General features: G+C 39.0%; 1 protein-coding gene across 1 annotated transcript; it reads right to left on the reverse strand.

Annotated features, from left to right (window-relative positions):
* Positions 1 to 881: 881 nt before the first annotated feature.
* On the reverse strand, positions 882 to 25,619 carry DNAJC8 (DnaJ heat shock protein family (Hsp40) member C8). Its single transcript, XM_079115199.1, has 9 exons — positions 25,471 to 25,619; positions 22,941 to 23,042; positions 12,734 to 12,790; positions 9,568 to 9,634; positions 8,908 to 9,002; positions 7,260 to 7,331; positions 3,868 to 3,959; positions 2,920 to 2,995; positions 882 to 1,368 (listed from the first exon to the last, which is right to left on the reverse strand). Exons 1-9 carry the CDS (start codon positions 25,546 to 25,548, stop codon positions 1,246 to 1,248), a joined length of 762 nt encoding a protein of 253 aa, XP_078971325.1. The 5' UTR covers positions 25,549 to 25,619; the 3' UTR covers positions 882 to 1,245.
* Positions 25,620 to 26,245: the final 626 nt, after the last annotated feature.

Below are 26,245 nucleotides of genomic sequence, written 5' to 3' on the forward strand. Positions count from 1 at the left end.
TCTGAGGATAAACTACAAGCTGGAGGCTTTCACTCACTTTTCATTTAATCCTCAAAACAATCAGTATCTCAGGCTTGGGTGCAGTGGCACATGCCTATGGTTCTATAGCTATAGGGAGGCCAAAGTGAAGGATCATTTGAGCCCAGGGGTTTGAGACCAGCCCAATACCGTGAGACCCTCACATCTCAAAAAAGAAAAATGACAAAACAAAACAAAAAAAAAAATCAGTAACGGCATTTTACACAGAAAAAATAGTATACTGGCAACACCTAATTACCACTATGGTAGCTATGCTAAATGTGCCAAGGATCAACCCTCCCTAAAAGAAGCCAGTCTGTGTGTGTGCCTGCCTGCGCACTACTGGGGACTGAACCCAGGGCTTCACGCTCATCCCCAGCCCTAGCCATGGCAATTTATATTCTCCTTTTGCAAATGAATAAACTGGTAAGGAGCTCTGTGTGTTCAACCCCAAAGCATTTCAGGATTGGGGCAAGCTGGACAAGTGACCCATCCTTGGAATAACATCTGAGGGACAGTACATCAGTGGTTTGGGTATAAAAATTTATTATACATAAAGAATATTACCACTAACGAATGCAGACAGGCTAGGACACAATGGTACTGGATGGAAGATGGCTAGCTCTTTGGAACAGGTGGATGGGTGGCTCAGCGCCTCGTGCCACACTAATTGGTCAGTCAGACAGAAGGGCACATGCCAAATACAAGAGGACTTCAGGGCATCGACCGACTGCTCTGTATGCCCAACTGCCTTCCTTTTCTGATCTAGGGCTTCAAAAGATGGCACACCCAGAAACAAGAACTGAGGCAAAGGGGCTCCCTAATGCAGCCCAGCCTTGTCTCTGAAGTCACAGCAACACCACTGTAAGCAATATGTTTAATTGGATGATTTCCATAAACTATACATGGAGTTTCTAACCATCACAATTCGGTGAAGTACAAAACATTAAGTTACAGGCTGTGGGAAAGAAGGCAGCACCAATGGTGGCACCTTCCAATCCTGGTTGTTCTAAGGGTTAACAGGTGGGGGGAGTCTTTTTTAAACAGAGCCCCTCATTTCAATGTACAAAAGAATTACTCTGATCGATATTAAATTGTATTGAAAACAAAATGGACTAAAAAGCAAAACTACTCTATGTTGGGGTGGAGGTGGGAGGAAAAGAATGAGTCCTTCAGAGCAGGAAGGAGAGCTGGGAGAAGGTTCTGTGGCTGTGAGTGACCCAGGGGTCACTCACGCTGCTCCATTTTTACTTTCGGTGGTCTCAGGAAGGTCCGATTTTTCTTCTCCTTCTTCCCCTTTGTATTTGCTTGGAAGTTTCGCCAGCTGTCCACCCGACCATCTCGGCTTTCCTAAGAAGAAAGAGAATAAAAGTAGAACAAAACAAGTTTGAGGTGAGGAAACTAGTTAATAAGAGGAAGGGGGAGGGCACAGTGCAGCACACGTGTAATCCCAGCGGCTTAGAGGCTGAGGCAGGAGGATCACAAGTTCAAAGACAGCCTCAGCAAAAGCGAGCCGCTAAGCAATTCAATGAGACCCTGTCTAAATAAAATACAAAATAGGGCTGGGGATGTGGCTCAGTGGTTGAGTGCTCCTGAGTTCAATCCCCGGTACCCCAAAATAAATAAATAAATAAATAAAAAGAGGAAGGGCCTGAACCTGCCTTGCCATCTGGCCACCCTCTATAGCCCAGCCCAGTTCAGCTCTGGAATAACCAAGAATAGAGCAGAGCAAAGCTTTTTTCCCACTTCCAGGGGCCCAGGAAAGTCTAATACCAACTCCCAGAGGCAGAATGAGTCACAGGTTAGAAGGGGACATAATGAGTAATACTCCTCACAATGATGATGCCCCCAATTGTTGGAGACCTCTGAGCTAAATGTTCAGCATACATTCTTCTTTTCTTTTCTTTTCTTTTTTGCAGAGTTGGGGATTGAACTAGGATCTGGGACATGATAGGCAAGTGCTCTACCACTGAGCTACATCCCCAACCCTGGCTTATGTTATTTTTAACCTTCACCCAAAAAAAAAAATTTGACTACAGTATGTACTGCTATTAGCATTTCACAAATAACTCTGGGGTTCAGAAAGGTCAAACTGTTTTCTCAGAGTCATATAGCTAGCCGGCAGTCCAGTCATTCTTTCCACTACTCCTTCCAAATGTTCTGAACTTGGATGGATGCACCAAAGCCAGCTGTGCTGAGAGGGTCACAGATCTATACCTTACTATCAAGGGATCTACTCTTTCTTTTCATACATGGGACAGAAACAAAGTCATCAACTCTAGTTAGCCAATCCTCTACTCTGAGTCCTAAACTGTATAAAAGAAAGACCAGGGGATGGGGGTATAAATCAGTGGTAAAATGCTTGCTTCCCTAGCATGTCCTGGCCCTGGGTTCAATTCTTAGCACTGAAAGAAAAGAAAAAAAAAAAAAAAAAAAAAAGATGAAGAAGAAGAAAGATCAGATGTTGCTACAACCCAGAAACTGACCAAGCAGTTGAAGGATATAACCAAGAATATCAAAGAAGAGTGAAATTCAAAAGCCTCAAGTTTCACCAGGAAGGACACAGGGGTCACAAGGACCTCAGTTTCTACTAACAGTCCTCTAGGTAGGGTACTATCCTATGCTTACCTCTTAAATTAAATGCACAATCCGTTTTTCTCAGGTCCACTGGGCAGCTGGCCTACCACAATCTCTAAAAAACCATTAGGGGATCCTCACTGCCCTTGCCAAAGCCTCAGAGCTTACAGGAGGCTGAGTCAGTACTGGACTTGGCCTCCACAGCTCCCACCCTTCCCCACATATCCCAGTTCCCTCTGTTTGCCCCAGTCAGTCCTGGGACTGCTCCAGGAACCAAGTTTCCTTATTCTGAGATAAGAATCCCTCGCCACTTCGGCAGTTTACCTCAAAGTTTTTCTGCCACTCCCTTTCTCGTTTGGCTTTTTCTTGAGCTTCAATCTCCTCTTCCCTTTGTCGTTTCCTAGTGGAAAAGATAAACCACAATTTTTATATGATATTTACAGATTGTGTTAACTATAGAAGTTAAGACATGTCCCTATAGAAACAAACTTACAAAGTCAATCAATTCCTTATAAAGATGGCTATCTGGAAAGGGTTCAAAACATTTTTCATGAAGGTTTTATTCTAAACATGCAAATGAGACTGTGGGCAGGGGTTTGGGAAAGATATAGCCATCCCTGTTATACAGGCAGATAAGGTAACCAAAGCCCGGCCTTTAGTAATCTGAAGTGTTGGGTTTAGTTGGCAAGAAAGCTGTATCAAGAACACAGACCACCTTATTTCAGAGGAATGAGCATTTAACAGCAGAGGTTTTTAATCAAGATCTCTGGACAACACCCAATCCTAAAATAACATGTCACACAATTAGCAAAATCTAGTTATTGCTAAACTCCAACCAACAATTCAAAATACAGGAACCAAACTAACCTCCATACTTCTGATGATTAAGTGAAATCACATATTAGTATAATGATTACATTATACAATATTACATACTCACTAAAGCTGCAGCTGCAAGTCCCATAAAAGGTTCTGGCCTCAGTAACAATGGCCTTAATAACTGTGCCTACTTTATTCCAGAAAGTCAGGAAGAAAACACACAATACTTCTGAGTAAAACTAAAATCCCTAAAGGACAGGTCAATTTAGTATTTCCCAAAAGTCAAACAGAACACTTCATAGCCTGGTGATTCAAAAGCTTGGCTATTTTGGATAACTATTTTAGACCGTTTCTTAAATGATGTACTACCTATTTCCTTCATTAGGAAAATCCCCAGAGACCAAAGTTAATTAATTTAGGCATTCATTCTCAAATGAATGTGCAGATGTGTACCTTTCATGCATCTCTTTGGCTTCTCTCTCTTTTCTTTTAATTTCCAGCTCAGCAAAGAGTTTCATGGTCTGTTTATATACTGCTTGTTTGAACTACAAGAAAATTAAGGACAAAAGAAAATAAAAGTAAATATTTTACCAACAACTTTGCATCAAGTACTTGCCTCTGAAGCCTAAGACAAAAAGCAGATTAGAACCCAGCAAGGAAAAAAGATTGTTCAGAGAGAACCACTTAACAATGCTGCTCTCTTACAAGATAAATCACCTATCAACCTAAGAGATCTTTTCTCTTCTACCACACAGATGGTACACAGGACTCTGGCTCCAGCAAAAAGCACTTAAAAAAAATTCTACAGTCTATTACCACCTCTTGATGTTTTAGAGGGTGCTCTCCTCCAAAGAACTTCTAAAAATAATTTTTACTCTTTCTTTTCACAAATACTTTATAATTATCTACTCAGTCAGACCAAGGCAGTAAACTGGTTGCTATCAAACTGACAAGTCTCAAGGGTCTATGGATTGAGGCAGAGCTAATACAATCCCCTATTTAAGGGACAAAGTCACCCAACATAAAAATCTACCACTGAGCATAGTGGCACATTCCTCTAATCCCTGCAATTTGGGAAGCTGAGGCAAAAGGATGGCAAGTACAAAGCCAGCCTCAGCAACATAGGGAGGTCTGAAACAATTCAGCAAGACCCTGTCTCAAAATAAAAGATAAAAAGGACTGGGGATGTGGTTCAATGATAAAGTACTCCTGGGTTTAATCCAAAAAAAAGTTCGTATTTCCCAGGTTTCCTGGTAGCTAGGTGTGGCTCACTCTATAACTTAAGTTTTAGTCAATGGGATGCAAGGAAAAAGGATATACACAACTTCTGGAAAGCTCTTAGAGGTTCTTTCCCCTTTCCTCTATTCTGGTTGGCACATGGGTGAGGTAATAAGACAGACATCCTGGACTGTGAGAATGGGGCAATGTCCTTATTGACAAAGCCAAAGAACAGAGCAGCCCAAGAACATGGATGACACGGGGTACAGAGTTGCCACAACAGAAGCAGCAAATCTCCATCTTGTTCAAACTACCATCATTTTGTATCTCAGCTGTATGCACCTAATGCAGTGACAAAACTGATACTACAGGACTGGGGACAAGACAAAAAGTTTTAGTTGTTATTATCTGTGATGCTGAGGATCAAACCTAACACCTCATGAACAGTAAGCAAGTGCTCTACCTCAACCCCCGCATACAAAGAGCATTTTTAAAAGTGTATTATAGGGCTGGGGTTGTGGCTCAGTGGTATAGCACTTGACTAGCATGTGTGAGGCACTGGGTTTGATTCTCAACATCAGCTATAAATAAATGAATATAATAAATGTCCACTGACAACTAAAAAGAATATATTTTTTAAAAAAGTATATTATAGGGGCTGTGGCTCAGTGGTAGAGTGCTTGCTTAGCATGTGTGAGGCACTGGGTTTGATCCTCAGCACCACATAAAAATAAATAAATAAAATAAAGGTATTGTGTCCATCTACAACTAAAAAAAAAAAAAAAAAAAAGTGTATTATAGACAAAACCCTGAGTTCAATCTCCAGTAACACACACACACACACAAAGTGTATTATAGCCAGGTGCAGTGGGGCATGCCTGTAATCCCAGCAGCTCAGGAGGCTGAGGCAGGAGGATTCCAAGTTAAAAGCCAGCTCAGCAATTTAGCAAGGCCCTAAGCAACTTAGTGAGACCCTGTCTCAAAATAAAAATAGAAAAGGGGCTGGGGATGTGGGTCAACAGTTAAGCACTCCTGGCACCCTAGCATCAAAAAAAAATAAATTAATTAATTAATAAAAATAAAGTTTAAAAAAATTAAATGTATTATATAACAGCCTTAAAGAATTTATAAAAATTACAGAAAAATAAGTAAAAGTAAATGATCTAGCCCTCATCACACAAAGTTATTAATAAAATCATAGTCCCTTCTCCACCAGCTTTGGTTTTTTTTTTTGTTTTTTGGTTTTTTTTTTGTTTTTTTTATTGTGAGACAGGGTCTAAATTGCTCAGGACCTTGTTAAGTTACTGAGGATGGCTTTGAACTTCCAATCCTCCTGCCTCAGCTGCTTGTAATTATAGGCATGCACTACAACACCCAACTTGAACCCAGAGGCATTTAACTACCAAGCCACATCCCCAGCCCTTTTTTAATATTTTGAGACAGGATCTTGCTGAATTGCTTAGGGTCTCACTAAGTTGCTGAAGCTGGCTTTGAACTTGCAATCCTACTGCCTCAGCCTCCCAGGCCACCGAGATTACACACCTGTGCCACCACGCCCAGCTCACACCTGGCTTTCCAACAGCTTTTAATTCTTTAGTTTCAGGAGTTCTTAAGAATAGCTGGGCACAGGGCTGGGGATATAGCTCAGCTAATAGAGTGCTTGCCTTCAAAGCACAAGGCCCTGGGTTCCTAAATTCAATCCCCAGCACTAAAAAAAAAAAAAAAAAAAAAAAAATAGCCGGATGCAGTGGCACACACCTGTATCCCAGCAACTGGTTCAATCTCCAGTACCAATAAATAAATAAACAGTCAGGCACAGTGGCACAGCCTGTAATCCCAGTGACTTGGGAGGATGAGCCAGGAGGATTGCAAGTTCAAGGCCAGCCCCAGCAACTTAGTGAGGCACTGTCTCAAAATAAAAAAATCAGAAGGGCTAGGGATGTAGTTCAGTGGTAAAGCACCTGGGTTCAATCCCCAGTGTTCTTGTCCCCAAAAAAGTAGAATCTCCCTTAACCAAATGTCCACTAAATAAGCCACGGGTTATCCAAAACTCACTTCCCTTCACCACAAGCACTCAGGACCAGCAGTCAGTCATCTGTTACTGAGAGTTCGTTGTGATCTTCCCAAAGCTATCTATGTCAGTCATAATTACTATAATAGTTACAGTGATTTAAATCTCATAGAAACTGATGAATGTAGTTATAAAATAAATGCTTGTTTCTTTGAAAGATTCAATGCACATAAGTTCTAAAAAATAACTGTTGGTGAATTATGTTAAATGAATCATATTTCTTGAATTTTAGTCTTGGACTGCTTCAAAAAGTATCCAAGTTTACAGCATACTTCAAAAGAAATTAAAAGGAGATAATACTTGGTGTGTATGGTTTACAAAATAGTCAACTGCAAACTCCAATCAGCAAATACACACCCAAAGAAGCAGCAACAGCCCTTCATTAGAGTAAGGTGAATGAATGTATAGTTACATGTTTTAATGTACAGTTATAACATTTTAAGTTAAAATGTTTATAGCACATATGCATTGTTCTTTAGGCCTCCCTCTCTTTAAACCCACCTATCAGTTCACCCAACCAAACAAGAAAAAGTGGCTTTTCTCATATCTAACTTACCAACTCAGGATCATCTTCCTCTACATTTGTAGGTTTTCCTTCCTTCTTTAATTGCTTTTTCCGCTCTTTCACCTAAAAAGAATGTTTTTCATCAGAAGATAAGCACCCATACTTTGAGACTATCCACTGAGCTACACGTATCTGATGTGTGCACTTTTCTGTAGGTATAGATAAAATAAAGCTTACATTATGAAATGACAAACCTCCCCTCACCAAAACAAGCAAACAAACAAGCAAAAAAAAAAAAAAAACTTAACAATGCAACTAAGGAATACTAGGAACACTGGGTCCTTTCTCTAACCTCATCTAAAATCCAATCTACCAGAAAGGATAAGAGAGGATAAGGAGGATCAAAGAGGATCAGCAACTCCTCAGATTTAGTCAGATCCAAATAGCCTTCGCTACATTGAACAGATTACCTGTTTACTTTTCTTGACTTGTGGTTATACAGTTACAGAAAAAAAAGAAAGAAAGAAAAACAAAAACCATCACTTCTCAAATTTTAGAAAAAGCTACAAAATTTGTGGCATTAAGGGCAAATAGTATTGTTTTAGTATTTCTACAACTGTATTCTTATTCCTTTTGACTGTGAAACTCCCTAAAACCAATAATTTTCACATCATGTTAAGTTATATTTTTATCACTTTGGCCACCACTGAGTCTAAAAATAAAAAGTCAAATATATCCATTCACAGGAGATTGATAACACTGCATTAAATAACCTATTACATCATCCAAAAGTCAAGTACATTCCAAGCTCTGAAAGGCCCTACTGCCACCTTGTGGTAAGGAACTCTAAGGGTGACTTTCTTACAGACAAAATATAAAGGAAGGGTTTCTTTAACTACTACAATTCATTGTGCACTTTTCTGATATCTACTAGGATTAGATCTACAGGTGCCATTTCCAACACATGATCAGCAGGATGCAGTTATAGCCCTTCATCTCCTCTTTTAACTTATGTTCTTTATCTAAACTGAATTTGTTATTATTATTATAAAAGTTCTATTTCAGACTCCAAAACTCTTCAAAAGACAGGTCACATTCCACATTCACTCACCATTGAAACAGCTCTTACAAGATCTTTTCTTACCTCAAGCATGCCACTTCCCACCCTTCAAGATTTATAAAATTCCCCAAGAGCAAAAAACAAAAACAAAAAACACCAGCTATATCTGAATTTCTTTCAACTGAGTCCTTTCAAGCCCTGTTATTAATATGAATATGTACCTCCTTTTTTAAAAAAACTTTATTCAGATCCCCTTGCAAGCCCATGTTCCAAGCCCTTCACAGGGATGAGAACAAAAATCCAGAATCAAGCATGAGATCACACAGCTCATTCACTTTTCCACTCTCGGAGCGGAAATGTGGCAACATGTGATATGAGGGCAAGAGCAGCTCTGTCCGCAACACAGAACTGGTAGGGAGGAGCAGTATCCTAGCCATTCCTTGTCCTGAGTTTTTCTTCTCTTGGGGTGAATTTAGCTTTAGGCACACACTATATTGACTACCACAGATCTGTGGTGGAGACCACATAAGTAGTCAGAAGTAATGCTGGTAGGCACTACTATATTACATTTACCCTCCTACATGGTGCCCAAGGCTTGCTGATACTTCCTATAAACACAGCAGCACTATAAATACTTACAGTGTGTTCCACGTATTCTTTTCCTGCCTGAATTACATCCAGGGCCCTCTTCTTTTGTTCCTGATCCAGTAGCAACTTGTAAGCTTTGTCCACAGCTAATGCAAAACATTGAAATTAACTGTTTCTGCAAACACCCTCTGAAAATCTGAACTATACTCAGGCAGTGTAAATGGACTTGTGCTGTCTAAAAGCATTCCCTACTTTGTTAAATTATTTACTTATTAAACTATTTTTTTTTAAAGCATTGAACTACAACAATAACCTTGAAAGCCTTGGAAAAAATTTAATATACCCTCAAGGCTAAATATACCAGATCTAGATTTAATATTTCCTATTTTCTTTATATTCAAAGAAAAAAATATCCTATGCAATAACAGTTTTGTTGGCACATAAAAGTTTTAACAAGTTAAGGTCTACTTCTTTTTTGCGGTGCTGGAGATCAAACCCAGGGCCTCATGCATGCTAGGCAAGCACTCTACCACTGAGCTATATCCCCAACCCCCAAACAGCAACATTCTGCTTAAACAACTGTTTTAATGAAATCCACAGCTTCTTCATGACCAGAAAATAAAACTACAACATTCTTTTTTTCAGTAGAACAAGGAACACTTAGTTCCTAGCATTGAAATATTACTCAGAAGCAGATAAATTTACAAATACCTTCAAAAGCCTTTTGTGCTCTATCAGCATCATCTTGATTTTTGTCAGGATGCACCAATATGGACAACTACAAGAAGACAAAAGTTAGGTTCATCAATAAGAGAAACATTTAGTAACTCTTGGAATGCACTGCATTCCCTTTACTACCCAAAATTCTAAGATACTATGGCAAAAAAAGACTCAGCAGGAAGCATTTTTTTAAATATTGACAAATCTCATCAAATGCCCAGAAATACTGGTCTTAAATTCAAAAAGTAAATGCACAAGTGGGAAATATTTAGGTGAATCTGAGACCAAATGGAAGCCTAACATGAAGATGCTGTAATAATTTGGGGAAGGAGGGAAATCAAAAAGTACTATTTTGATCCTTACGGTGAGCACTGAGGGGGATAAAGCAGGTCTGAGAAATCATCTTTCCTAAAAGAACCTTTTCCTAAAAGAACCCCTAATATATAACAGTGGTTCTCAGTTCTGGCTGTACTGCAAACATGTACATTTTGCTTTTCAAAAACATAGATGTCTACTTTCCACCCTCTACCTGAATCTCTGGCACCTGAACTTTGTAAACCTCTATTATAACAGGTTTTAGATAATACTAAAGAATTATTATTAATTTTGTTAGATGTGATAAATAGTTGTGCAAGACAATGTCCGTTATTTGGGGGAGATATGAGGTGAAGTATTTAGGGGTGAAGCATCATCATATCTGCAATTTTCAAATGATTCAAAGATATAGTTAATGAAGTGACTGCTAGACATAGATGGTAGGTATCTGAGTATTTGCTGTTCTATTCTTTCTTTTTAAAATATAAAATTGTCATAAGAAAATTAAAAAAAAAAGTAAAACCTCCACAGATGATTCTTTCAGACATCTGTGGTTAAGATACCTGACATAATGTCATTGACAGACAAAACCCAACTTTTTGGAACAAAGGGAACTGTGTTAGGGAACAAAAACAAATGGGAAATTAGACCATTATACAAAGAGGGGGAAAAGAGGAACCTAAAGCTACACTGAGCGTCTCATAATCCTGTGATCTAATTCCAACTTAAATCACTTACTATGAGACCTTACTATGAGTCACTCATCTAACCTATACCTGCCTCAGTTTCCTGCTCTAGACATGGAAGAATACTCAATACCTACATCTAAGTGGGTTGTTGTATGAATGACATAATACAAGTAAAGAAATTAGCATACTCACACTGAAAATAGTGGATGAGGATATACTAAACACCAAGACTAAGTGCTTTCAGTGTGCTACCTCATTTAAATACTCATACACGCATTTTACAAAGGAAGTAATGGGTATAATAGTTTAAAGAAACTTGCCCAAGTTCACTCACACTGCTTGTGGGTAGAACAGTCAAGATTTAAACTAAAGTCATACAGCTCCAATGCCCACACTCTCATTGTAAGGCCATAAAATAATTCAATAATAACTCTCGATTTTTATTTATTGAGTTATTTACTTGGCTACATAAAAAGCTGTTTAAGGACTTAAATGTTTGCTTATTAAATTGGAAAAGACAACTAGTGCATTAATTAATGCATTATAGGAGGAAATAAGAATTTTGGAAAAGGAAAAAAAGATCAAATTTAAGTGCAGAGTATAGCTCAGAAAGAAAAAAGATATGAAGTTATATAATGCGAAATGACTGAGCAGGCAAAGATAAAATCCATCTTGGCTTAACAGTAGATCAAAAGCTGACTATGAGTCAGCAATATGGAGAAAATTCACTAAAGAGGCAAGCATAACACTGAATATTAACAAGCATATCACACAGAAGTGAAGTATTACATTCAGCACTGGTTAGGTACTATTAAAATATGAAGTACAAGAAAGAGATAAAGAAGATAGGGAAGGTTACCAAAAGATTTAAAATAGAAAGCCCAACTATGGGGAAAAAAAAAGAAATTTTCAATAGCAGTTAATGAATTTGGTTAACACTGCAAATATCTTCTCAAAATGACTCATTTTTTAAAAATTTTTTTAGTTATCAATGGACCTTTATTTTACTTAAAGATGCTATATATGGTGCTAAGAATTGAACCCAGTGCCTCACTCCTCACACATGCTAGGCAAGTGCTCTACCACTGATCTACAACCCCAGGCCCTCAAAATGACTAATTTTTAACTCTGAGGCACCCTTGGCATGCAAATAAAAATATGGTTAATATATTTTTTTAAATTAATAAAATAGAAAATCCTATTTGCAAAAATAAATTATAGGGAATATAATCATTCAACTCCTAGATTATTCAGCTGTGAAAACTGAATAGTTTTTAAAAAGACTATTATAAAACTTTGTAGCTCAAGTCATTAAACATAAGAATGGTCAAGAATCAGAGGCTGTGGATCTGCTTTCCTGGAGAACTTTCAAAAAGCACTCTTTAAGTCAGGCATGGATGGTGATGTACACCTGTAATTTCAAGCTACATGGGAGGTTGAGGCAGGAGGTTCACAAGTTCAAGGTCAGCTTGGGCAACACAGTGAGATCCCATCTCCAGTTAAAAGCACTCTTAATGTTAAACCACTTATTTCTTAGGTATCTACTTAAATTGGAAGAGAGAGAATTGAGGAATAAGGCAGGTATCATGGTACATGCCTGTCATTCCAGCAACTCAGGAGGCTGAGACAGAAGGATTACCTCAGCCCAGGAGTTCAAGGCCTGCCTGGGCACCGTAGGGAGATCCCTGTATTTAAAAAAAAAAAAATTATTGAAGAACAAAGTCTTAAAGATAAAAAAGTGTTCTGAATCATTTGATGTGTTCTCTTTGGTAAGCATGACTCCACATAAATTCTACTAGTCTATCCTTAAATTAAGGGGCTGGAGAGATACTATTTGGATATAAAATTTATTCTATTCACAGGTAAACTACAGTCATTTAATCATTTAACATCTTTTATCACTATGAGTTTTGTAGAGAACAGTTATCTAGTCTTAAGTTGGAAAAAAAGAAAAGTTTAAATTTGGGGGTCTGGGGATATAGCTCAGCTGGCAGAGCACTTGCTAGCAAGCACAAGGCCCTGGGTTCAATCCTCAGCACCACCAAAAAAAAAAAAAAAAAAAAAAAAAAAAATTGGCCCAGAAGTATCAGGTTGAATCATGTGTTTCACAGATTTTCAAAAGATTCAAACTTTACAGGAAAACAGTACTGTACCTGCCGAAACCTCTTTTTTATTTCTTCATCTGTCACTTCAGGGTCTATCTGAAGAACCTGCAAGAGTCAAAATCAAAACTGTAAAAAGATTAAATAATTTAAATTTAAGATGTAGTCAATAATTAAACATAATAGGGCTGGGATATACAGCTCAGTCAGTGGCAGAGCACTTGCCCAGCATGCACAAGGCCCTGAATTCCATCTCCAGCACCACAAACACACACACACACACACACACACACACACACACACACACACAGTAAAATTATAATCAGCATTTAGAACAGTACACTTTGTTCTAGAACACTGGCTGGAATATAGTTCTAAAAATTGCTCAAAACATAAGAATGATCAAATCAATAACAGAATAAAAGCCATATTGATTTAGGGTTCTCAATTAAATAATGCTAACATTCCATCAGAAAATAATTTATCATACACCCAGAGACATATTTTGTCTTGTTTTGTTTTTGTGGTACTAGAAATAGAATTTGCATACAAGGCAAGCGTGAAACAACTGAGATACCTCCCTAGCATTAGAGACATGTTTCTATACCATAAGAAAATATATTTCTCCTTCATTTGTTAAAAACCACTCCTCCCACCTCCCCTTAGTCTTTGCAAATGTAAAGAAAGCACAGCAACTCACCAGAGAAAATGAGGCCCTACCTGATTTTCATCTCAGTACTGAAAAAGTCACTTTAAAATTTACATAGACCAGTGATTCTCAACCCTGAGTGAACATCAGAATCAGTAATACTTGGGACCTACTTTAGGATAAAGTCTGATTCCAACTCTGTAGAGGTGGGGTAGGGACAAATGGCAGCAACATCTATATTTTTTCAGCAACACTGCTTCAAAAAAAAAAAATTTCAGCATTCTTCTCCAACCTGGGGAATCTTGGTATTGACATTCCCTATCAAAGACTGACCCTATTGCCATAAATACACTCATTCATTCAAATGTTTGTTTTGTAACTACTACCTGAATACACTGATGTACTAGAAATGCAAAAATAAATAAGTAGGGGGAACTGTTCTGGTTTTTGTTTTGGGTGGTACTGGGGATTGAACCCACTCTACCACTGAACTACATATCTAACCCTTTTTTTTTCATTTTTGAGACAGGGTCTTGCTTAGTTGCTGAGATTGGTTTCAAAGTTATGATCCTCCTGCCTCAGCTTCCCAAGGGACTATATAGGCCATGAGCCACTGCACCTGGCAGGGGCACATATTTTTAACTGCCATTTTAAGTGCTTTTTACAGAAGAGAGTGATATAAGTAGATGATTTCATAGTGCAGTCCATGGGTTTCATGTAGTATGTTTATGTGATATTCAGGGCCAGAGGATAGTGCTAAAAAAGCAGAGGTTAAAAAGAACTTGTTAGAAGTACTAAAGAGCAGGCCCCACTTCGGCCTGACTAAATTATAATCAATATTTTAACAAGATCCCCATATGATATGTATCACATTAGTTTCAGACTGACCCACAAGGAATGATGACAGAGGTAGAAATAATTGCATTCCAAAGAAAGTAGAAATGAGGATTGGCTAATAAGGGGAGCAAAGAGAAAAAAAAATGAAAATAAGTCTTGAAATGAAAATACAGAACGGAAAATTAAAACTGAAAAAAAAGTCTTCCAAGTTTAGTCAAATGCTTACAGGGTCTTAGAAATACCTGTCAACAAGCAGTATAAAGATGTATACTAAGCTTATAAAATAAACAGTCCACCAATAGCACTAATTAATAGTAGGCAATGAAGCAGAATAATTAATGCTGCATTGATAGATTTTTTTTCTGGGGCTGAGGATGGAATCCAGAGGCGCTCTACCACTGAGTTACACAGCCCTCGCCCTTTATTTTTTTAATTTATTTTTATTTATTTATTTTTGGGGAGTACTGGGATTGAACTCAGGGGCACTCAACCACTAAGCCACATCCCCAGCCCTATTTTGTATTTTATTTAGACACAGGGTCTCACTGAGCTGCTTAGCACCTTGCCTTTGCTGAGGCTGGCTTTGAATTCACAATCCTCCTGCCTCAGCCTCCCAAGCAGTTGGGTGCCCATTGTGCCCAGCACCCTTTCTTATTTTGAGACAGGGTTTTACAAGTTGCCAAGACTGACTTCAAACTTGTAACCCTCCTACCTCAGCTTCCTAAGTCTCTGGGATTGACAGACTTTTGTTTGTTTGTTTTTAGTTTCCCTTTTTTATTTTTATTTATTTTTTCAAATTTATTTTTATTGTAAACAAAATGGGATACATGTTGTTTCTCTATTTGTACATGGAGTAAAGACATACCATTTGTGTAATCATACATTTACATAGGGTAATGTTGTTTGATTCAATCTGTTATTTTTCCCTCCCCCAATCCTTCCCACCCCTCTTTTCCCTCTGTACAGTCCCTTCTTCCTCCATTCTTGCCCCTTCCCTTCCCCATTATGTGTCATCATCTACTTATCAGTGAGATCATTCTTCCTTTGGTTTTTTGAGATTGGCTTATCTCACTTAGCATGATATTCTCCAATTTCATCAATTTGCCTGCAAATGCCATAATTTTCTTCTTCTTTATGGCTGAGTAATATTCCATTGCATATATATACCACAGTTTCTTTATTCGTTCATCAATTGAAGGGCATCTAGGTTGGTTCCACAATCTGGCAATTGTGAATTGAGCAGCTATGAACACTGATGTGGCTACAGCTCTGTAGTATGCTGATTTTAAGTCTTTTGGGTAGAGGCCAAGGAGTGGGATAGCTGGGTCAAATGGTGGGTCCATTCCAAGTTTTCTAAGGAATCTCCACACTGCTTTCCAGAGTGACTGTACTAATTTGCAACCCCACCAGCAATGTATGAGTGTACCTTTTCCCCACATCCTCTCCAACACCTATTGTTGCTTGTATTCTTGATAATCGCCATTGTAATTGGGGTGAGATGAAATCTTATGGAAGTTTTGATTTGCATTTCTCGTATTACTAGAGAAGTTAAACATTTTTTTATATATCTGTTGATTGCTTGTAGATGATCTTCTGTGAAATGTCTGTTCATTTCCTTAGCCCATTTGTTGATTGGATTATTTGTATTCTTGGTGTAGAGATTTTTGAGTTCTTTATATATTCTGGAAATCAGTGCTCTATCTGAAGTATGAGTGGAAAAGATTTTCTCCCACTCTGTAGGCTCTCCCTTCACACTGCTGATAGTTTCCTTCACTGAGAGAAAGCTTGTTAGTTTGAATCTATCCCAGTTATTGATTCTTGCTTTTATTTCTTATGCTATGCGAGTCATGTTAAGGAAGTCTATGGCCATACTACTAAAAGTGCTATACAGATTCAATGCAATTCCAATTAAAATCCCAATTGACATACCTCACAGATAGAGCAAGAAAACATGAAATTCATCTGGAAGAATAAGAAACCCAGAATAGCTAAAGCAATCCTTAGCAGGAACAGTGAATGTGAGGATATTGCAATACCAGACCTTCAACTATACTACAAACTATACTTATAGTAACAAAAATGTTACTATTGTAACAAAAATAGCATGGTATTGCACCAAAATAGACAGGTAGATCAATGGTACAGAATAGAGGACATGGACACAAACCCAAATAAATACAATTTTCTCATACTAGACAAAGGGGCCAAAAATATGCAATGGAGAAAAGGTAGCCTCTTCAACAAATGGTGCTGGGAAAACTGGAAATCCATATGCAGCAGAATGAACGTAAACCCCTATCTCTCACCCTGCACAAAACTCAACTCAAAATGGATCAAGGACCTCAGAATCAGACCAGAGACCCTTCATCTTATAGAAGAAAATGTAGGTCCAAATCTTCAACATGTCAGTCCAGGATCAGTCTTCCCGTTTTTATTAATGAGAAGAAGGTTCTGTGGTTTCAAGTCTTGATGCAACACCATTCTTCTGTGGCAATAAGTTAATCCATGTAGAATTTGGTATAGAAACATCTCCATTGAGCTCCATCTATGTTTATGATTTCTGAGACAAACATCTGTTGGTGACTGGACTTCATCAGATGACTTCCAGAAGAGTGGTCAATCTCAACATCTGATCCCATTTTTAGATATTTGTGATCAATATCTCTTTGGGGATGGCCAAATCCGCAGTCGAAGAGGTCGCATCGCCAGCCTCTGACTCCATGTCCCCGTTGAACAGAGCCTGGCCTTGCTCCGCGCAGCTGCCGCCGCTCAGCACCACCGCCCAGCGCTGCCATCTTATAAATGAGAGCCTTGCCCGAGGTGCGGCCGCTAGACCGGATTGACAGACTTTTAAAGGGTATAACAGAAGCATACCCATTCTCAAATACCAGGCACACAATCAAGGGTAAGGGAGAAGTGAGACCAACTACCTTAAAACAAAAAATTTCAAGAGTCAGTGTACCACAATATCTTCCCAAGAGAAAAAGGAATTAGGAGTCCCCAATAGGAAGAGCAAAGCCACTTAAGATTTACAGGGCTGGGGAGATAGCTCACATGGTAGAGTACTTGCCTCGCAAGCACAAGGCCCTGAGTTCGATCCTCAGTACCGCGAGAAAAAAAAAAAGATTTACAGATGAGGGGAGGTTAACTCTACACACAAAAATATTCAGGGGAGAATCAGTGGTTATAGGTAAAATAAGCTTACTGGAGCAAATCCAGGACCCTAGAAGGTGTCCAAAATGAAGGATAAAAAATGGAAATCCTCTAAAAAAGTTACAGCTCAGAACTAATCATGCCAAATATACTCCATAAATCTTGGTAGGTTCTTTTTTTAAAAATAACAATTATTATTGTGTATATTTGAGGTTTGCAGCATGTCATGGGATACACACAGATAGGAAAATGATTACTATAGGGGATCATTAGTTAAGAAACATAAAATAGCTATACAGGAGATCTAGGGGACAACAGGTCATTTGAGCGAGGACTGTATGCTGATGTCTTTTTTTTTTTAATGGTACTAGGAAATGAAAACAGGGGGGCTTTCTTACTGAGCTATATACATACTTAGCCCTTTTTTAAAAGTTTTATTTTGAGACAGGGTCTCACTAAGTTCATTAGAGCCTCACTAAGTTGCTGAGGCTGGCCTTGAACTTTCAATCCTCCTGCTTCAGCCTCCCAAGTGGCTAGAATTACAAGCATACTGCACCACACACGCCTGATGATATCATTTTTCCTACATGTGGTAATGTCATTGTGGTTATGTGAGGTTCTTGTTTTTTTCTTAATAATTTTTTTTTAGTTGTAGATGAACACAATACCTTCACTTTTATTTATTTTTATGTGGTACTGAGGATCAAACCCAATGCCTTACTAGGCAAGCACTCCACCACTGAGCCACAACCCCAGAAATTTTGAGGAATTTAGGAATGAAGTGTTATGATGTCTACAGCTTACTATTATGTATATGATAAAAAAGAAGAGACACACACACACACAGTTATTTTTCCAAGCTTTATATCACATATACACAAATATTTACCAACTGCCTTCAAAACTAATCAACTCCCAATGGGCACAGTGGCACGTGTCTGAAATTCCAGTGACTCAGGAAGTTAAGGCAGGATTCTAAGTTTGAGAGCAGCCTGGGCAACTTAATGAGACCCAATCTCAAAAAATAAAAAAGGCTAGACATGTAGCTCAGTGGAAGAGTGGCCCTGACTTCAATTCCCCAGCACCAAAGAGTAAAAAGACTAATCCAACTCTCAGTCTTGAAGAGTTGAAGGTGCCATAAGTAGTCATGAAATAGTGAAAATAAATGGTTTACACCTGTCACCCAAACCTCTTTGAAGTTGACTTTCTATATTCAACACAAACTTTTGGAGCACCAAAAACTGATAGATACAGTAGAACACAAGATTCTGGAGACAAGGGATAGACTAAAAAGGAATTCTAACAAACATGAGTAATGCCATATTGCCCATATGGCTCTAAGAAATCACAAAGGGGCTGGGTGCAGAGACACAAACTTGTAATTCTAGCTACTTAAGAGGTTGAGGCAGGAAGATAAAGGTCAGCCTGGGCAACTTATTGAGACCCTATCCCAAATCAAAATAAATAGGGCTGGGGATACAGTTCAGTAGTAGAGCATTTGCCTAACAAACAACCCCCAGCCCCTGGATTAAAAAAAAAAAAAAAAAAAAAAGGCACACGATTGTGTTCATGCTCTTGACAGGTTTACTGCAACTCCACTGTGCCTCAGGCTTTGGAGAGAGAGTAATGAGAGAGAGATGTCCTATGCTGAACCTGAAAGAGCTAATAAAACATCACACTGGGGGTAGCCGGAACTTAACTCGCATTCAGATAAGTTCCTGAACTCAATTATAGTAGTCTCCTTTGGGATCTTCTGTTGAAAACAGGAATCTGGTCTCAGTTCACACCTGAACTCCCTGACCTGTTAATAATGTGCAAGTTCAGAGTCTTGTAAAATAAATACCTTGAAACCCTTGATACTGAACATGATAAACAGAAAAGGTCTGTGCAGCTGGCTGGTGGACTCTTACAATCTCAAAAGAAGGAGCACCAAAGGACACAATTGAGCAGAGGGCACAGGAACATCTAAGCTTAATGAAGGAAGTGGCAGGACGGTCCTTAGTTTAAGAAAAATTGTACAAACCAGGCATGGTGGCACATACCTGTAATCCCAGCAACTGGGGAGGCTGAGGCAGGAGGATGTAGAGTGCCAGCCACAGCAACTTAGCAAGGCCCTTTAGCAACTCAGTGAGATCCTGTCTCAAAATAAAAATAAAAAGGGCTAGGGGGTGTAGCTCAGTGGTTAAGCACCTCTGAGTTCAATTCCTGGCACCAGATTTAAAACAAAGAATAATTATAGAGTCAGGCACACCTGTTATCCCAGTGACTGGGGAGGTTGAGGCAGGAGGATCACAAGGTGGAGGTCCGCATCCCCAATTTAACAAGATCCTGTCTCAAAAAAATTTTTATAAAGGCTGGGGATGTAGTTAAGTAGCAAAGTGTCCCTGGGTTCAATCCCCAGTATTGCAAATAATAATAACTGTAAAATTCCTAAGAAAAATGCTTATATAACATCTAATAGAAATGTGTCCAAATAGAGAACAGAGAAATGGCAGGAAGGAAAGAAAAACACATGAACAATGCTCCCCAGATAGGGATTCCTACAACAAAATCTCTCAAACATCAATCTGATTTCTCCCTTTTCTATCTGCTCCTCAGTAAGGACTACTTGAGGATGGCATGTTCACAGCCAGCCTAGCAACTTAGCAAGGCCCTAAGCAACTTAGCAAGACCCTGCCTCAAAAATCTGTAAAAAAGGGGGAGGTGAGAGCTGGAGATGTGGCTACGTGGTTAGCACCCCTGGGTTCAATCCCCAGTATCAAAAAAAAAAAAAAAAGTTTAATTGATGGAGGGGAAGACAGCCACCACTGTAGTGTCTCTTCTTACTAGAAAAAGACCAGTCTTCTTACCTTTATATAAGAATCTGATTCATTTAATGTCTCAAGAGTTATTACATAAAAAAACAAGTCACAGATTTTCTAATGAGCTAGTAATACATAATTCTGAGTCAAAAAGTAACTTTAGGGCTGGGAGTATAACTCAGTGGTAGAGCCCTTGCCCAGCATACACAAGGCCCTGGATTTCAATTCCCAGCAACACCAAAAAAAAAGGTAACTTTGTAAGGCAATCACATATACAAAGTAGCTGACACATTTACATGAAACATAACAGACAACAGTTCTAAAGGACAGTTAAGAGTCTTGCCCAAAAAAAACCTCACACTTTCCTGAGGATGCAACTCTTCACATATTCAGACACACTAGCTATGGTCAGAACAAGACTGAGGCAGTGGGTTCCTCTTCCAGAATGACATCAACTAATAGAGCACTGAAACACTAGCCTTTACATCGATCCCCAATAGTCTGTCACTTTTCATCAATCAGATCTCCTCAGGAAATGCTAATGACAGCCCTCTGCAGTCACACATTCTACACCCACAAATTCAATTAATGTGGGTCAAAAAAAGCATCTATATTGAGCATAAAGACTTTTTCCTAGGCTGGGGAGATAGCTCAGTTGGTAGAGTGCTTGCCTTGCAAGCACAAGGCCCTGGGTTCAATCCCCAGCACCACAAAAAAAAAAAAAAAAAAAAGACTTTTTCCTGTCATTATCCCCTAAACGATATAGTATAATAACCACTTATACAGTATGTACACTGCAGTACACAAGATGTGACTTGGTTAAATGTAAAATATTATTCCATTTATATCTTGGCTTTTGATATCCATAAGGGATCCTGAAATCAGTTCCTGGCAGATACCCAGGGATAACTGTACTTGAGCAATAAATGAGTAAGTTATATATCATACCCCCTTTTCACAGTACTACCTTTAACTTAAAACTATAGCAAAACTAGTGGCACACACCTGTAATCCCAGCAATGAGAGGCTGAGGAAGGAGGATGGCAAGTTTGAGGCCAGTCTCAGAAAGTTGGCAAGACCCTCAGGAACTTACCAAGATCCTGTCTCAAAATTAAAAAACTAAAAAGGACTGGGGTTGTAGTCAGTGGTAAAGTGCCCCTGGGTTCAATCCCCAGGACCAAAGAAAATTAAATTAAATTAACTATAAATATGGTAACATAGAAAAAACATACCATCAAATTCTTTTTCATCTCTCCAACAAGTCATCTTCCCCACACAATTCCCAAAATCATGTCAAAAGTACCCTTCATGTTCATAGCAGTACTAGCCACAATACCAAACACAGGGAGCAATTCAAGCATCCATTGAAGGATGAATGGATAAACAAAATATGAATGGAACATTCACACAGCCTCAGAGTACATTCTCCTTAAGTATTTATTAATTACTAATGGGGTAAAAAGTAACTTTATAAAGAAACCTGGAAGATATTTAAGTGCTATCATTACTAATGGGGTCAATCAAAAGCTTTAAGAAGAAAGCAGCAGCATAGCCAGGAGTGGTTGTGTGCATACCGTTAATCCTAGCCACTCAGGAAAATGAGGCAGGAGGATGATGATAAGTTCAAGAACAGCCTCAACAACTTAGTGAGACCCTTTAAAAAGGTCTAGGGATGTAACTCTGAGGTAGAGCACTTGCCTAGCATGCACAATACCCTGGATTCAATCCCTAGTACTGTGAGAGAAAAAAAAAAAAAAAAAACGGGGAAATGGGGAGAGGGGCCAAAAATGGGGGGATTTTGTGGTTGTGTTTTTTTTTTTGCATACTGGGTATTGAACCCAAGAGTGCTTTATCACTGAGCTACACCCCCAGCACTTTTTTATTTTTATTTGGAGACACAGGGTCCTGTTAAGTTGCCCAGGCTGGTTTTAAATTTGTGATCCTCCTACCTCAGCCTCCCCAGTAGCTGGGATCATGGGTGTGTGCCACTGCACTTAGCCCAAAAGTTTTTTCCAAGTGCTCAGGAAGCATTTCCCCCCGAAGATATAATAATACTCATTTCAAAATTATTTATAAACATGAGCAGTTGGAACTAGCTTAAATATGTCACACTAAAATAAATGATTAAATACACCATGGACTCCTTTAATGTTGTAAGAAAATATTTTCTGTAACAATATAGCATTAAAAATAACATAAAATTGGGACTAGGACTATAGGTCAGTGATAAAGTGCATTCTCAAGGACCTGAATTCAATTCTCAGCTCCTCCAGCCCTCTCTGAAAAATACTATGAAGTATATGATCCTATTTTTAAATAAAACTGTTTAACAGAAGTGACTGTATCTCTTAAGTGGGATTATACATGGTTATTTATTCTTATTTGCTCTGCATTTCTATTTTTCCCCTTTATTTCTCAAGGCTGATCAAACTTGTGATCCTCCTGCCTCAGCCTCCCTAGTTGCTGGAATTATAGGCATGCGCCACCACACCTGGTTTTATAAGTAGTTTAAATCAAGGATCCTAAATTTTCAGGGCTGGCTACCCCTTAACATCTGAAAATATTATATTTGGGGGTTGTCAAAAGATATGGAGAACATTTCAAAGGGCAAAGATCATCTCATTTTCTTTAACATGCTGCCTCTCCAACTGTGCTCACAGTAAAACTACTCAAGTTCATAGACAACCTACCTATTGCATAAAGTTCTTCACTTTACTCCAGAATTTTTCTCAATTCCAACTGATACAAATTAGCTGTGTGTTCTGATATAAGTCTGCCTGCAGATATCAAAGAGACACAGCAACGTCAATCAGCTCACCTCAAACGGGTTCAAATTGAAGTAAGAGGAACCAGGACGGGTCAATCTTTCAATCTGATTTTTGGATGTCAGAACCGAATCTCTCTTCTCTATTTGTTTCACCTAAAGTTAAGAAGATTAAAAAATTCATTATTAAAGCTCAATAATAAACTGAATGTCTATCTTAACATGATACTCAGTAACATTCAGCAAACAATTATTTGTACATTTATATGTGCAAGATATTTTGCTAAACACTGAAGAATAATTACAGCAGTCACTATTTATTGAATTTCAGTAACATAAAAACTTCACATGTATTTATTAATCTGAATAATCCCTATATGGTAGGTATTACTATTATCCTCATTTTGCAGATAAGAAAATACAGGCTTAAAGAGATTAGCCAATTTGTTCCTAATTTTGTAAACTAGAATTTTTATCCCCGCAGTTTGACTCTAGAATAGGCAGCAAAACGTCTTTTCCCTCTTTCTCCAAAAAAAGAAAAAAAAAAAAAAAAAGGTTCAAAGAGTAAGACCCAGTACCGCCCCCCCCACCAGAAAAAGGATTTGCAGATAAATAAGTCACAAACCAACACCTTCACAGTTTCCACTCTCATGATGGAAAATGCATTTCTATATGTTTATACTTAATTTAAGAAGAAAAATGCAATAATTACAATGAACCATAGACTATAAGCAGCATTAATAACCACTATGGGAGGAAACAAATAACTCCACCCACAGAACTCTAACAAAATTAGCGAAAATCCCTGTCCAGAATACAATGCCAAGGAGAACAAGCACTAGGTAGCCCCAGGGAAACATCCCAGGTGCCACTGTCAGAGCTGGAATGCTGGCTGGAATGAATCTCTGGTATGTTTTATACCATTTTATTACTATGGTCAAAACAAGGTTGGAAAGAATTCCAATTACATAAAAAAGCTATTCCTTCTTCGCATCTTATCTCTTCAGTCTAAAACAGAAGATCACTCCTGTCATACTCCCGTATCCTCTTTCCCAAACTTATTTTTCCCTGTAACATTTATCCACATAACCCTATCCCTACTTATACACTACACTGTATATGTCTATGGTCTATCTTTCTCTACAGAATGCAAGCTCTATGAAGATATTCACTACCACAACCCCAGCACCTAAACAAAACAGTAGTACATGGCAAGTGCTCACTGTACATTGGATGACAACTGAAGACTTTCCTTAGGTACTTTCTCCCATCCAATTCACATAAACAAAGGTTGCAACTTTTTTAAATTAAGAGCGGGTGAGAAAAACAAGTCCCAAAATAACTGCTGAGTCATTAGAAGTCAATAAACTTTGGTATCAGAGCATAGACCCTCTCAAGTGAAGTATTTCAAAAGGACAAATAATAAAGGATATACTAATTCCTGGTTTTAAAGGTAATACTATGAAGAAAATATTATGTAACAAGTACTGTTACAAATACCAGAGTTAACTGGGGATGTAGCTCAGTGGTAGACCTCTTGCTTAGCACACAAGGCCCTAGATTAAATCCCCAGTACCACGTGCAAAAAAAGTTTACAAATGTCAGAAATAAAAAATGTAGCAAGGTCCATAATTTTAATTAGCTCACAGCAATTCCTCACATCCATGTCTTCTTAAAGAGATCCCATCTTCAACTCTGCTTTAACTCTGGGAAAGATACTTGTGCTTTATATTTTATGAAACCCTTTCTTACCCGTTAACTCCCTTAATTCTCATGAAAACTCTTGCTTTAATATTAACTTCCTTGTTTTATAGTCATGTAAACTGATGACCGTCAAAATTAATGCCCTGAAAGAATTCAATCCAAATCAAGTTAATTGCCTTGTCAGACTTCAATCTGAGGGCCTTTGACTCCAAACGGCATGCTTTTTTTCCATATATTCATTCATTTACTCAACAAATCCTTAGCAAGCATCTACTAAACCCTAGGCGCCGAAAATGCAATAGTAAACGAAGCTCGGACCAAACATGCTTCCGTCCTGACACCAAGCTGCTACCTACTATGTAAGTTACCGAGCAAATTACTTCACCTCGCTACACCTCAGGTTCGTTATCTGCAAAAGGGGGGAATATAATGCCTACCTATCATGATGCACAGTGCCTAGAGCTGGTGACTCGCAGAAGTAGCCACTAATACAACTCACTACAGAGGAGTCATGGCTTCTGTGAAAGAAGACATGGCTTCTGTTTAGAATAAGACAGCTAAGTCACCCCCAGTAAGGGCCCAACCTCTGCTAGCCCGAGCCTCCAGGTCTTAGGGCACTGTGCCCGCGCTGTGCCTCGCTGGCCACACTTGTGTTCTCCCTCCTCACGTCGGGCACCCACCACTCATTCAATGCAAGGGGAGTCCCCCAGCAATTACAGATGCCAGAGGCGTACACACACCCCCAGACCCCTGCTGCCCCAAAGGCCGGACAGGAGGAGCCGGCCAACGGTCCAGGCCAAGAGATCCACTGCCTCGGCCCCCTGGGCAAGGAGACCCGAGTGGGGTTTCCGGGGATGACTACTCCTCATTCTGTGTTCACCTCACTGTAGAAGGTCATAAACGCTTCCTCCGTGCTGCCTCCGCCGGCCGAAGCCCCGCTTTCTCCTGAAGCCGCCATTTCCCCGGCCCAGCCACCACGTGACCCTTCTGCGCAGGCGCCGCCTCACGTGATTCCCACAAGCCCGCCTCTCTGGTCCCACTCCCCCACCCCGCCGCTACCCTTAAAGGGCTCCCGGCCCTATGTGTGCCGTTATTTGAATTGCGGTGAAACACACGTAGCATATAATTAGCTATTTTGAAGTGAACATTTCAGTGGGTTTTAGTACATTGGCGGTGTTGTGCAACCATCACCTCTATCTACTTCCGAAATAATCACCTTAAAAGGAGATTTGGTACTCATTAAGCAATTATTTCCCATTCCCCCTTGTCCCCAGTTCCTGACTGCAACTGATGTTCTGTCTCGGTGAATTTACCTATTCCGGATATTTCACATAGATGGAATCATACAATATGTGATTACTCTGTATCTGTTCTTTTCATTTAGCATAATATTCTCAGTTTATTCAAAGTGTGGTATGCATCAGAATTCCATTTATGTGCCACTATAGTATGTTTATACCGAAGTTTGTTTATTCATTCACCAGTTGATGGACATTTGGATATTTCCACCTATTGGTTCTTGTGAAACATTGCTGCTTTAAATGTGCATGTACACTATTCGAGCACTTATCTTTCTTCCTCCACTTTTTTTTTAATGCTGGGGGATTGAATCCAGAGGTGTTCTACTAGTGAGCTACATCCCCAACCAGCCCTTT

Source organism: Sciurus vulgaris (assembly GCF_902686455.1).
Source record: "Sciurus vulgaris genome assembly, chromosome: 1".
Taxonomy (NCBI): Eukaryota; Metazoa; Chordata; class Mammalia; order Rodentia; family Sciuridae; genus Sciurus; species Sciurus vulgaris.

Coding starts and splice junctions, on each gene's coding strand:
- DNAJC8 (XM_079115199.1), bottom strand. CDS start 25,548: ATGGCGGCTTCAGGAGAAAGCGGGGCTTCGGCCGGCGGAGGCAGCACG. Junction 9,635..12,733: donor TAAAAAAGAGGTTTCGGCAG/GTACAGTACTGT, acceptor GTCTTCTTGTAG/TTGTCCATATTGGTGCATCC. Junction 3,960..7,259: donor AGGAAGATGATCCTGAGTTG/GTAAGTTAGATA, acceptor ATTTTCTTGTAG/TTCAAACAAGCAGTATATAA.